This window comes from Dermochelys coriacea, chromosome 1, assembly GCF_009764565.3.
Source record: "Dermochelys coriacea isolate rDerCor1 chromosome 1, rDerCor1.pri.v4, whole genome shotgun sequence".
Classification (NCBI taxonomy): Eukaryota; Metazoa; Chordata; order Testudines; family Dermochelyidae; genus Dermochelys; species Dermochelys coriacea.
In genome coordinates, this window is record NC_050068.2 from 130,867,129 (window position 1) to 130,881,461 (window position 14,333).

Below are 14,333 nucleotides of genomic sequence, written 5' to 3' on the forward strand. Positions count from 1 at the left end.
GAGAAGAGCCAGAAACACTATAAAAACCACCAGGGACTCTACTGTTGCTAAGCTATTTCACATAGAAGATACTCAGATAGTACAGTCATGGGCAGCAGTAGCAATTCTTAGATAGATCGATCCATGGTTGAAGAATAAACCTGGTTTCCAGACAGGAATCCAAGGAAACTTCACAAGTCCAAAGCTGTGGTTGCCCCGCATCTACACATCAGTAACCTGCCCAGCAGAATGATCTAGCTCATTGTAACCATGTATACAATAACAATTTCTTAATTATTATTAATATAGTACCTGAACAAAATTTCATTGTTTTAAGTTTTATTGAAAGAAGATTTAATGTAATTATTTATTTAAAATAAAAGGGTTTCTTACAGATAAAAACAGTCTTTATATCAATATTTTACTTCAGTTTAACTGTCTTTCAATGTAAAGGATCCACAAAGCACCCTATATAGTAGGCACTTCATCCATCATTAAAACACAATCATCTCTGATTTGGAGCATGAGAGCTGTTTAATATAGGTCACTGCTTCACTTCACTACCACTCACGATAATAAGTGAAGAAGAATACCACAGCCACTTGCAACTGCAGCTGTAGATTTCTTTTCTTATTTGTTATCTAGCCAAGACGTCAGTACCAAGATCAAAATTCTTGTTAAAGTCATGAGAGCTCTATTTTTACTGAATTTGTTATGCTCCTGGAATAAATTAAAATGTTAGATTTAGAATATTTTTAAAAAAACATGCACCCAAAAACAATATAGAGTTTTGAGGGGGAGTAGAAAACTTCTGATCTATACTTACTTTAAAGTTTTATTCCACCGTGTGTTCCATTTCATGTCTTTTAGGGATAGACATGAGCATGATTTCTACAACTCTTTTCATTGTTATTTGTATTAAAGTAGCAGAGACCATTCAGGAGTAAGGCACTATCATAGTGGGACCTGCATAACTGCAAAACAAGACCGAATCCCTGCCTCCAAAGAACTTTCAATCTAATTTTAAAAACAATGAGTGATTATAATCATCAGAGCGAGGACAACAGTAACAGTGATAAGCATATACAGTTACATAATCTTGCTGTGGGTGGAATAGATCATTTAAAGCCATTATTTATTTATTTTAAATACTAAGATATAAATTCATAGGCATCCCTAACAGACAAGATGCTGGAATCTGCTGTGGTGAAGAGGGAGCCATGATCACACTCACAGGTCAGGAAGATGATTTCAACCATCGCATTTTGAATGAATCTGAATGGGGGGCAAGGTGGATATTGTACAGCCAGAGAAGAGTAGGCTGACATGGTCAAGTCAGGAGATGATGAACAGTTTAATTGTGGGCATAGAGTGGAACAGCCAAATCTTTTAAATGTCGTGCAGAAATAAGCACCAAGATTTGAAAGTGCCTGGATGTGAGGAGCTAAGATAAGGGTAATTTCAATGATGAATAGAAGAATTTTCAGGGTTCCTAAAAATCACTTGCAAAAGTCAAGAAGAAAAGGGATCATTCCTTTGGTAGGATGTGACTTCAGACCTGATATTTATTTTAATATATTTTTATGTGGACATTAATTTGAGATTCACATTTATAGATAGCTACAAGGCAAAACCACTATCATTGTTAGCATATATTCAAGTAACTGTGTGTGGGGATATTGATCATTGTACTAAACCAGAGGAGGGCAAACTACAGCCCTTGAGCTCCTTGAGCCGGGGAGCAGGGTCCAGTGCTTGCCCCATTCCGGTGCTCCAACCGGGGAGCAGGGTCGGGGGCTGGCCCCCCTCAGTGCATGCTGTGACTCCAAACAGATCCTGGAAGCAGCAGCATATCCCACCTCTCGCTCCTACATGTAGGGGCAGCGAGGGGGCTCCACACGCTGCCCCCGCCCCCAAGTTCCACCTCCAGACGCCCATGGACAGGGCAGCATGCAGAACCGCCTGGCCGCACCTCCATGTAGGAGCCGGAGTGGGGACATGCTGCTGCTTCTGGAACCTGCTTGAGGTAAGTGCCATCTGGAGCCTGCACCCCAAACCCCTGCCCAAGTCCAGAGCCCCCTCCTGTGCTCCAACCTGCTGTCCCAACCCAGAGCCCCCTCCCTCCCTGAAATCCTCATTTCTGGCCCCCCCCAGAGCCCTCATCATCAGCCGGAGCACTTACCCCCTCTGACACCCCAACCTCCAATTTTGTGAGCATTCATGGCCCACCATACAATTTCCATACCCAGATGTGGCCCTCGGGCCAAAAGGTTTGCCTACCCCTGTACTAAACTGATACACTGTGTAACAATCCCTACTTCATTCTGGAAGGCAGTGAAGGCTAAGCCCTTTTTGGCTTCCAAACCTAATTAGACACTTACATTTTATGGCATTTGTCTTTTAGGAAAGATGAAAACATAAAAAAAGTTGTTAGGTGCTATATTTACTGAGGAGCAGGGGATCATAAAACACATGAAGCCAGTAAAGATTTTTCCTGCTATCAGAATGTATTGCTCACCCACATTTACTCCAGTGCATATGCTGGCAGATATTGTGTTGAATCCTGGTGCATGACCCCTGTTGGCAATCAGCACAGTCCCAGACTTAGGTGGAGGCAGGTCAGAAAATGGGCATATGCAGGGCAGCCAGGAAGCCCTATTCTCTCTCCATTTACATTCATTTCCTGGCTTTACTTTCTTATAATCCTGATATTAGGCCGAGTCCTACAGAGAGGTCCCACTGGCTTCAATGGGAATGCCACATGCAGATTGTGGCCTTTTGGCCTCACTCAACCAAACCACTATCTATTTCAATGGGAGTTTTGCATAAGGCCAAATTCTACCCCCCAGCAGAAAATCTTACAGAGGGCACTTTAGGGGGTGTGCAATCCTCCCCGCACCCTCAGGATGGGGAGTACAGGCAGGAGTGCCAGAACCTCGGTAGAATTGGGGGGGGCACAAGGCCCCACCATCTCTGTGGCCCTTCCCCCTACTCCTCTTCTTCCCCTTCAAGACCCTGCCCCCTGGCCAGGCTGGAAGTCAGAGCCAGGTAGTGGTAAGAGCCACCTGGGGAGTCCTGAACCCTACACTTGCCCTGGGTGGGGGGACTGGGGTGTCCCTGGCTTGTGTTCCCACCCCCTGGGGCATGCCACTCAGAACAGGTGGAGGGTCCAGTGCTTCCCACAGGAGCCCGAGCTCCCTGGGCAGCTCTTACCACTGCCCAATTCCGTCTTCTCGCTTGGCCAGGAGGCAAGAGGAGGAACAGGGATGGGGCCATGGAGAGGGGCCAGGACTCGTGGCGAGGGAGGACTAAGGTCCCCTCATCACTTTTCCTCTCACAATACATTGCATCCCCGCAACCTGTGCCCTAAAGCCCTTCCTTATATACCACCACATAGCACTCTCATCAACACACAGGAGATGTGCATTCTCTCTGTGTATCCTTTCACCATCCAGGAAGAACAGATCAGCAGTGGTTTCTCTGTATTTGGGCTTGCCAAGCAAATAGGATATTTTGTGGGAAGAATTGCTTGATGGGGTTCACTATAAATATATTAGTGTTAGAGCTTCTCCACCTTTGACATAGATGGGTTCATTGTAGTCCCTGCTTAAAGACAGAACTTTCAACAAACCTTCTGTCTTCTTCCAGTAGACTTTGATCTGAAGGTGATTGTCTTGATAGAAAGGAGCTCCAATTTCAAGACGATGAGCCGGTCTTCTTCTTTGAAAGGGTGGAAGAGGATCAGCTAGTTCCTTCCGGGTTTTCCCAATTGGAGAGGTCTGCTCTTCTGCAACATACAACACCATTGGGAAATATCTTGGTTTAATACAGTGCAACCTAAACATTGAAGCATTGTGCTAATAGTGTTTGAGAGTCAGAAAATGAAACTGACAGAAACTAACCATTCTTGTTTCATTGCCCAAACTGAGTGAAATAAATGCAAAAAATAAACAAAACATCAAGGATAAAGAAGCAAATTAGTTCTTTAATATTCTTTCAGTTTTAAGAGTATTTTAAATCTAATTTAATGTAAGAATGTTCCATAGTTCTATATTCCCTTCCTTCAAAGTTCTACTGTATTTATACTTCGATTTAATTTAATTTAATAAAAGTACTTACTACTCAGTCCTGCAATGAGTGCAGAGGACTGGACTAGATGACCACTAAAGGTCACTTCCAGTCCTACGATTCTATAATCCTAGGAGCAAGAAATGTTGATATTTGATACTTTGAGATTCTAATGGGCATTATATGTAGTTGTAGTTTTGTATAACATTTTGGGTGCTATATTTTCACACAGTACCTAAATACACACAAATGCACAAGTTCAGTATACAACAACACCTACAGGGTGTGGGTGCTACATTAAAATAAATATGCCTTTTTATACTGAAACAGCTTACTAACATATGTCAGTATTTAGGAACAGAATTTAAATATACCCCAGGCATCATCAGTTTAAAAACAGTAGTATTGTATCCAAGCTTTGAATCAACACTTTCACTACCTGAAAGTTGCAAATTCGAATTTAGGGGACAATATTTACATCTGATTATGAAACATGATGTATTTAATTAATTACAGTACTTAAATGGAAAGTAAAGATGCAAACTATCAAGAAGCTGCTGAGGAATCAACAATATATTGCAAAGAAAGGAGAGGAGACTCAGGTTTGATTTATTAATTAAAATAATTGGTAAAATGTAAATTTGAAGGTTCTGCCTTATTTACAACTAGTTCTTCCCTCTATTGGTCTGTCCATTCTTGGGAACAATCAGGGGCTTGAATAAGACAATCCCTACATATCTATCAATTCAGAAAGAGGTATTCATGTTGTATGTTTCACAAGAATGAAGCAGACAAGCAGAGTGGAATGATAAAATAATACGTTCCTGAGCATGGAAAAACTCCTTAGGGTCTGATCCAAAGCCCACTGAAGTCAATGATAATCTTTCCATTAACTTCAATTACCTTACTGGGCTTTAGATCAAGTCTTTTGTTTTCTGTAGTTGGTGGAACCAAAAAGATTTTCGAGATTATGAGGCTGTGGTGGGGTATCTGCCCCATACTGGCAGAAGAGGGGTTATAGCAGGCCTGGGAGGCTGTAAAGGAGGCAGCCAATTAGGCAAGGGCTTGTAGAAACAGCCAATCGGGAGAAGGTTTAGAGAGACAGCCAATCAGGGCCAGGCTGGGCCATACAAGAAGGGCTGCTGAACAGACCAGCTTGAGTCACTCCCTGGAGTTTGAGGAGGGAGGACAGCACCATGGTCAGAGCAGTGCTGGACAGGTCAGGGGAGCATAAGTGAGCTCCTGGCTAACCCCTGCCAGACTGAGGCCCTGATACAAGGGTGGAGAAGGTGCTAGAGCAGTGGGGAAATGGCCCAGGGAAACAGACGGTGGGGGTTGGAGGTGATGCAGAGCGTGACTGCCGCCTCTCCCCCCTTTGGCCCCAGTTGCTACTGACACAGGTGGCTAGACCCTGGACTGCAGCCTGCCACTGAGGCAAGTGGCTGGTCAGAGGTCTGCCGGTCCCCCTGGAAGTTGAGGGTCAAGGGGTGGGGGAACTGAGTGGGGCACAGCTGGATGGCTGTGTCCAGAAGAGGACACTGCAGTCCTGAGGGCAACATGGGTCCTGACAACGGAAACAACAGCAGCAAGATGCCACTAGATGAAAGCCCATTGGCAAACCAGAGCTAATTGCCAGGATGGCCAGCAGGAGGTGCTGTGGTGTTGAGTGATGCGCTCCGTTACAGAGGCATGCTCTAATGTGTCATGATAGGTAAAATTTGGCTTGTCATCCTTGAAAAGTTATTTGCAGCGTTGGTCCCGTGATGTTAGAAAGCCAAGGTGGGTGAGGTACTATCATCTACTGGACCAACTTCTGTCAGTGAAAGAGACAAGTTTTAGAGCTACAGTGCTGTGTAGCTCAAAAGCTTGTCTCTTTCACCAACAAAAGTTGGACCAGTAAAAGATATTACCTCAGCCACCCTATCTCTCTAAATATCCGTGAAAAGTGTCAGTCTGGCAATGAGAAATAATATTTATTTAGCAAAAATACTCTGTAAATTAATGATATCTCCTTTAGAATCAGGCACTAGTGATATACCCTATAATGGGACATAGGCTGAATTTAAGGGAATGAAGCGCCAAATTCCCGCTGAAATTTAGCTCTGCTTTCTTAGTTTAATCGATTCCAAGGCTAGAAAGGACCATTGTGATCATCTAGTCTGACCTCCTGTATAACACAGACCATAGAACTTCTCCAAAATAATTCCTAGAGAATATATTTTAGAAAAAAGCATCCAGTCTTGACATTTCATCCAATCTTCATTTACCTCTTCTCAGTGAATTTAGAGTAGAATATTAACAAACAACAGGAAAGGAAAATAATGCTCACAACCAAATTATACAGGCTTTGAATATCATACTGTGGTGTTTGCTGGATCACTTTATAGTGTGAGAATAAATGGTCTGGAATAGATATTTTTCTGGTATTTTACATACTGATTACTTTCATACACAACAACAACTACGATATATAGTGCAAAAATCTCTGGGCTAGATTCTCAGTTGATACAAATTGAAGTAGCTCGACTTAAGTCACAAATGACTAAATAACATAATCATAATATTCATGCAATATTTCGCTTTCTGTGAATATCCTCACACACACGTGCATGCAAGCTGTTTATGCAATTATCCATGAAAATATGAATAAAGAGTTGTGACTCAAAGTGAATTGAATTGATTTGTGGTCAAAATGAAATCAAAGGCTTTAATTTAATTAATGTTCTTGAATATTTGTGTGCAAATCTACTAAGTTCAACATTACTAAAGACAATAACAGAGGTTTGAGACCAACCAGAAGTACAGCTCTGTCATGTACTTGGATTTAAAAAACCCTGTAAAACTAGTCAAAGCAATGGCCTAAAAATTCACCAAAGTAATATGAAATAGATCATGAGTAAAAAGAAATCAGAGATGAGATAGATAGACTTCACAGAAATATAATCCAGTCTATTTTCTGAAGCTATAGAGGGTTAAAGTGTCCAGGAGAGATTAGACTATCCCAAAGAAATTGTAGAAGAGAATTTAAAGTTAGTTGTGGTGATGAGTGCCGTTGAAGTGAACAATAACTGATGAAATCACGAAACTCACATATGCAGTTTAGGATAAATGAACCCCTGTTGGTAAAGATTTTGTTAGTCAAATATGATCTGCATTGGAATCTGGAAGCAGAAAAGTGTCAGAGCGTAAAAAAGGAAAGTGAAGCAAACATTCCTCCTTCTCTTCCTCCTCAGCAACACAACCTGTTAGTGAACTCAGCAGTGAGATTGCAGAGGCTTAGTGCAACACAGACTCTAGAAGCATTTTTGGCCACTGGTGATGTGGCAACAGTGCCCAAAACAGTGAGCCAGATTCTGATGTTAGTGAAACCAGTCTGAATCCGGAAGAGGATCCACTAAACAAAAAGGAGATACGCCAGATTTACACCAATGGAAGAGAGATCACAATCTGCCCAGTGACTGTGCTGAAAACTATCTAACAACATTAAATACTAATTCAAGCATTGATATACCAGCTTTCATCAAAGAACCTCCAAGTTCTTATGAAACATAACTGACTAACAAGATGCCTCTAAAGTAGAAAAGTAGATGTTATTATCCCCATTTTATAGATGGGGAAAGAAGTTTCTTGTGCAAAGTCACCCAGTGAGTCAGTATCCGAGGACAGGACTTTTAGTCCCTGATCTCAGTTCAGTATTCTAACTACTCGATCATGTATCATTGTGTCTATAGTTTATATGGTTAACACTGTTCTATGAAGTTTTTACTTTAATTCAAGCTCACTTGATTAGTTTTATGATCAAAATCTACTTATTATCTGCAACAGATCTGCTAAGTCTTACATAGTTGGGGTTAATTTTAAAAGCATTTTTAACCAGAATTTCACTATGATGATGATGAATTGTGAAATGTGTTTCAATTACATATTGCCAGTCCCATACATATTTTCTTAGAATCTTGCTCAATCAAATATTGCCATTATGAGCCTTGCTTCAGGGGACAGATAGCACAATAACTCAGAGCATTTGGCTTTTGCAGTTCTGCATTCATGCCTTTGCTATAAGAGAAGCAATACTCTGCTTACATTTGAACTACCCAGTTTTGTGATCTGTTACTACAATCTGAATAAAGAAAAGGAGTACTTGTGGCACCTTAAAGACTAACAAATTTATTAGAGCATAAGCTTTCATCCAGCTTATGCTCTAATAAATTTGTTAGTCTTTAAGGTGCCACAAGTACTCCTTTTCTTTTTGCGAATACAGACTAACACGGCTGCTACTCTGAAACCTACAATCTGAATAACCAGTAAAGAGATTTTGCTAACAAATTCTGGGCTGATTCTGTTCCCATGAAAATAAATAGTAAAAGTTCTACTGAATTCAATGGGAGAAAGACTAAGCCCTTAATTTGTAGTGCTTTGCTAACTTCATCCAGAGTTAGCCTAAGCATTTTCGTATGTTTCAGTGTTGCCTGTTCTCATGATTTTATGGCAAGTCTCACAATATTTGTTGATTTTCTTTAAAAAGCCTTAGAATCATAATATGGTGTGAGAATCTCTGCTTTCGTTTTTTAAAAAAAGTAAGGCCCAGATCCTCAAAGGCAGTGATTTCAATGGGAGTTAGGCACCCAAATGCCTTTGAGGATCTGGGTGTAAGTTTCTAACCCTCATGGTTGTGGAGAAAAGCTTAAAAATATGAACTCTAACAGCTCAAAAACCAGAATGGAAAAAAAACAATCCCCCCCCAAAAAAGATCACTATTAATCTCATGATTTTAAAGATAATCTTTAGAGCCTGGCATATACTTTTTGAAAGCTTGGGGCTGGCAGTTCTGGGTTCTGCTGAACAATTTTTCAACCCTTCCCCGTACCCACCCATATACATACACCAAGCACAACTTACTCGTACTCACAGCAATGACACTTGTATAACCAGATTTAGCCTGAGGGCTTGAAGAAAGATAGCAAAATAATCCTTTGGGGGTATATCCAAATGTAACTGACTCATTTCATATAAAAATAATGTGTGTGTGTTGCAGGCAGAAGGGGAAGGAAACTCAGTTCTGTCTCCCTCCTGCTTCAGGAAAAGGAAAGCACCATTGCTTATAATGGGAGTTCTTGCATAGTTGTCAACCTTTATAGCTCAGTATACATAGAATATATCTTATTTGCATCCAAAATAGACTGAACATGCTTGCAGAGTAGTCCACCTACATTAGCAATCAAAATATTCAGTACTGGAATACAGAATGATATAAGAGTTAGAAAAACTGTTGCAATTAATTTTCATTTTGCTTATAACATAAAAGGGAAACTACTGCAAAAGGAATGAAAGATGGGAAGAGCAAAGACGGGTAAAATGGCAAACTTTGGAAACTGTTTGTGCTCTAATCCTGAAAACTATTACTGTCATAAGCATCAGTGGTTGTATTTGGTTAATCAGATGACACATCAGCAGTTGGAAGGGCAGATCAATCTTGACCTTGACCTTAGACAAATTATTATTCAGAGAGTATTTAACTAAGATAGAGTGTCACAGTATAGGCCCCTCGGGATTTGAAGAATTTTTCCACTGTATTGTTTAGCACGTGAGTTTAGTTTTAAAAAGAACTTAATACCTCAAGACTTCATCTTGAAGGTAAGTGCTGTGCATGTGATACAAGTTTGGGATTAACTTCTTGCCAACCAGGGACACTGTTTTATATTTTAAGATCCTAGTAGGAGAATCAATCCTTTGTCCGAATCCACAGGATATATAAATTTGCATTAAGATCTGAATTTATGGGCTACTTGAAGTTGCCAACATTTTAAAAACTTTTGCAAGGGAAAATTGTACAGTTAAGCCAGTGGTCTGGAATTTGCTTCTGCTCTGTTTATTGGGAAGTTTAATGTGTATTTCGGGGAATTTTAGCACTAATATAACACTATGACCCTGATCTTGCAAATATGCACATGCTTAACACATTTATTTTTTAAGTAATTTTCAAAACAAGCAAGATAGATAAGACTTATAATCCCCAATTTACAGATGAGGAAACAAAGACAGAAAAGTTAAGTGACTTGACCAAGACCACAGAGGCATGCTATAATACAGCCACCTATAATAGGTGATTTATTTATTTTTTGAAATCTGAGAAATCATCAGTTAAAACAGAGCATAAGAGGAATTTGGATGCTTAGAAACTATGATATAGCAGTTACTTACTATGAATAGTTGTTTGAGTTGAGCTGAAATAGAGAGGCACCTTGGCGCTTTTTAGTCGTACTTGTCCCCAGTATGTTACTGCCTGCAGTTCCACCATGTAGTTGCTGTTGGGTTGCAGTCCCTCCAGGACCACATAATTTTGGGACTATAGTGAAAGAGAATATACACGCAGAACAGTTATGAGATTGCTGGCTCCTATTAAATTAAAATCAGGCCTGTTGTCTTAGGCACACAAAATTCTTCTTGGAATGAGAAAGAATTTATAAATTTCACCAGAACTCAACTTGCTTTCTTCTTTGATTTTTATTTCATGCTCTCTTTCATTTGGACTCTGTTCTGTGTTGTTTTTAAAATGTTAAACTTAGTGATGTCTACAGAACTTGCCTGTCTTTAGTAAATACAGGCATCAGCTGTTTAATCCAAGACTAAATTTCTTTTTATATGTATAATCAGTTTTTCTGATGCCAAAAACATTTTGGCCAGTGAAATCTAAACTTTGTTTTTCCCAGCTCCTGGACAGACTCGATTAGCTAAGCAACAGGAAGCTTTGTCTAGAGACAGCTAGTCTGAGGACAGATAGAACATACTGTGCAATATATTGAACAATATTTTTCTATTTGCTTCTGTTGTTGCTAAAATACCAACAAGAGTGCTTTTCATCTTTGTTAGAGAAAGAAAATAAAAAACAAAAGAACAATCCACAACAACTCAGTTCTCCAATGTCACTGCACGGAGAGGCACATGAACTGGATTTTCATTCTCTAGTTAACAATCCACAAAGTAAAACAAATCCCATAAGACTGCAAACAAGAGACATAGCCTTTCTGAAGTCTTTGCATTTATTTATAGATTTATTCCTAAAAAAGCACCCATTGTATATTTTGTCAGGCACAAATTTTATTTTGTTTTTTTATTCTGAATTCCTTTCAGAGTGGTAGCCGTGTTAGTCTGTATCAGCAAAAATAATGAGGAGTCCTTGTGGCACCTTAGAGACTAACAAATTTATTTGGGCATAAGCTTTTGTAGGCTAAAACCCACTTCATCAGATGCATGGAGTGGAAAATACAGTAGAGAAGTATAAATACACAGCATATGAAAAGATGGGCGTTGCCTTACCAAGTGGGGGGTCAGTGTTAACAAGCCAATTCAATTAAGGTGGAAGTGGGCTATTCTCAACAGTTGACAAGAAGGGAGGAAAAATAACTTTTGTAGTGCTAATGAGTTCAATGTAATCAAGGTGGCCCATTTCAAACAGTTGACAAGAAGGTGTGAGTATCAGCAGGGGAAAATTAGTTTTTGTAGTGACCCACCCACAAGGTGCCACAAGGACTCCTCTGAATTCCTTGTTACTCTCTGGCTTTCTTGTGTCAACTAGGAGAGGCGTGTCAACCATACAGTGTCATATTTAACACCAAATAGTATGTTAGTACATCTAACAGTATTGCAAATTAACAATTTTACTTGGTCTGTTCTGAGAGCGATTTATAAAATTGATTAAGCCTCTGGATTTCCCCAGTTGATGTAGTGGCATTGTTCATTTTAAAATATTGTAGGCCAAATTCTCTGCTGGCAATTCCACTGACTTCACGTAGATTTAATCATAAAAGCATGGACTGGGTTACTTCTAAAAGCAAAATTGGTTAAAAAGTTTGAGTGATCTTATCAAATCAGGAGAATACATCTCTCCATGCCTAGAAATGTGCAATTTTGGTTTTTGGAAAAGTTGTTCTAATATTTAATGGATCATTGATTAGAACTGACTTCAGTGGAGTTCCATCAGGGAATTTCCCCCTTTACTACTATCATCATTTTATAGCTTTCACAGTATGCTGTAAAAGAACAAAGCACAATGAGATACTTCTCCTCAGAGTAAAAGGAAAGTTATTCTAGGGGCTAATCTCTGCTTTTGGATGTATGTGCTTGGTTGTCATAAGATATGTTCACAGCTCTCATTGAAGCCTAAGGCCAGAACTTGGACCTACTAACATAAAAACGTGTCACCTTGTATGATGGAAAACTGAGATAATGGTACTTAATCCTTTGTATAGTGCTTTTGGATATAAGAGCAAGGTTTTATTTATTATCTGTTTTTAAAACATCTTGATGTAATACACTTTCTACTCATACATCTAAAGTGGTTTTAATTAAAACTAAGGATCCATTTCTATTTCAAATTTCCTTCCTTTTGTGATTTAAAGGACAGCCTCACTACATACCTGGGTAGGGATCCCTGGGATTGGGGTCTCTTTGGTTGAAGATCTCCGACCTATAGGACTTTACCTGGGAACTTCAGACTTCACTACCTGCCTTTTATATGCCAGCTCTACTCTTGTGTCACCCAGTGGAATACACAGTGGTTATAAGAAAGCGGAGATACCCTGGAATGCTACCCTCACTTTCTATGTGTTTTTACCATGGGGATTTGAAAGTGAATTTTTATTTGAAGAACACCACATAAAACCAGAGTCTCTGGTCCACTAAGTCCACTTTATGTCATGTAAAACATGGCTGGAAATAGCTAGTGAACTGCCCTTGCATAGGGGAACTCTCTGCTAGTGGAACTCTGGTGCCCCCCAATCTGCAGTGTGAGGGGAATGGGGCATGTGTCAATGGTGTTCTAGGGAGTGATTCCAGAGAACAGAGCTCCATAATGCCTGATCCTCTGTCAGAGCGGAAATTAGAGTAGGCCCCCTGCTGCTTTCACTTCCACTAGGGCCAGGTGGCTGAGGATCAGAGAGCTGAAATCACCTCCTTTTGGCCCAACACTCTGCACTACGTTCTCAGATGTAGTGGAGAATCAAGAATGTAATATATTGCTAGTATATTGCTCTTAATGTAACTAAGACAAGAGTCTGTCCCATGGCCTTAAGTGATTTCTATTTCTATTACCTATTAAGCTATTTATAAAAAGAAAATGCAATGTGCCTAAGGGGATTATGGCAGCTAGTTTTTCATTAAACCAATGCGTTGCATATCAATTCAGAAGCTGACACTAATCTTTTCCTATGGAAATATTTCAGCGTATTGGTACAGTAGGATTATTTAAGAAGGATTTTGTTATTATCTTAGACCTACATGGTAATTAACCCATCATAAATTACTCTGATATGAGCAAACATCACTTCCAGAGTTCCCTTGATATAATGAAAACTATGCTATAGATGACATTTTATTAAATGAGCATTCCGTCATTCAGAGGCTTCCAGTAAAATAAGCCTTATGTTAGAGAAATAATTATATTTCTATAATTATATTATATAGAGTTATATATTAATTGTATATCTACAATAGATTCCAGTTTATCTTGATTTAGACACTTAAAATATTTCCATCTGTATATATGGTTCAATTCTGCTGTCAATCAACACTTGCGCCTCTCTTTGACTTCTACAGAACAATAGCAATGCTTATTTCTAAAGAAAACTAGCTATAAAACTATCAGAGTGATCTTCTTGTAAATTAAAAAGGAATACACCTTTCCATCCTATTTATTTATGTGACTTCACATTTATTTGGTACAACGCAATTTTGTTTTTTAAACCAGAAATATGTTTTCATATGCCATGACTGAGTAGGAGCATTTGTGCCTCATTTTCCAGTTTGCTTCTTACCCCATCAGTAGTCTTTCTTCTTTTCTTCTTAGCTGGGATGACAGACTTGCTGCTGACCGTCCAGATCCAGAAGACTTTGTAGTGATGCACTGGGATATCAGGTTCTTCTGGGAGATCCCAAACAATCCTCACGGTTACACTTCCATCACTATTTGTAGTGGAGTTGGCAATTCTGAGATTAGCTGGGGCTGGTGGAGCAGATGGGTCTGGAGTAAAAAAACAAAACAAAAACAACCCCCCCCAAGAATATGAAGTAATATGGATTAAGTAAAGATGACCTTTCTCAGTAACTATTCTACAGATTTAACTGCTGAACTCATAACACCAGCTATCATCAAAGTTTGCTTCATTCTTAAGAAACAACTGAATATGTTTCATCAACTTTTGTAAATTATACCACTTGGAATCCAAACTCTTTTCAAATGTACATTCTGGGATTAGGTTTAGTTGTGCCATTATTCTGCAAGTCTTGTT

The 14,333-nt window shown here is 39.5% G+C and overlaps 1 protein-coding gene across 2 annotated transcripts in view; it reads right to left on the reverse strand.

Annotated features, from left to right (window-relative positions):
• ANOS1 (anosmin 1) overlaps nt 1-14,333 on the reverse strand; it is a 162,832-nt gene that overhangs the window by 24,463 nt on the left and 124,036 nt on the right. For both annotated transcript variants that reach the window (XM_038387738.2, XM_043500148.1), the window contains exons 7-9: nt 13,860-14,065; nt 10,249-10,393; nt 3,611-3,766 (exon numbers count right to left, since the gene is read on the reverse strand). In XM_038387738.2, the coding sequence (XP_038243666.1) occupies nt 3,611-3,766; nt 10,249-10,393; nt 13,860-14,065 (507 nt within the window). The remainder of the gene's footprint in view (nt 1-3,610; nt 3,767-10,248; nt 10,394-13,859; nt 14,066-14,333) is intronic.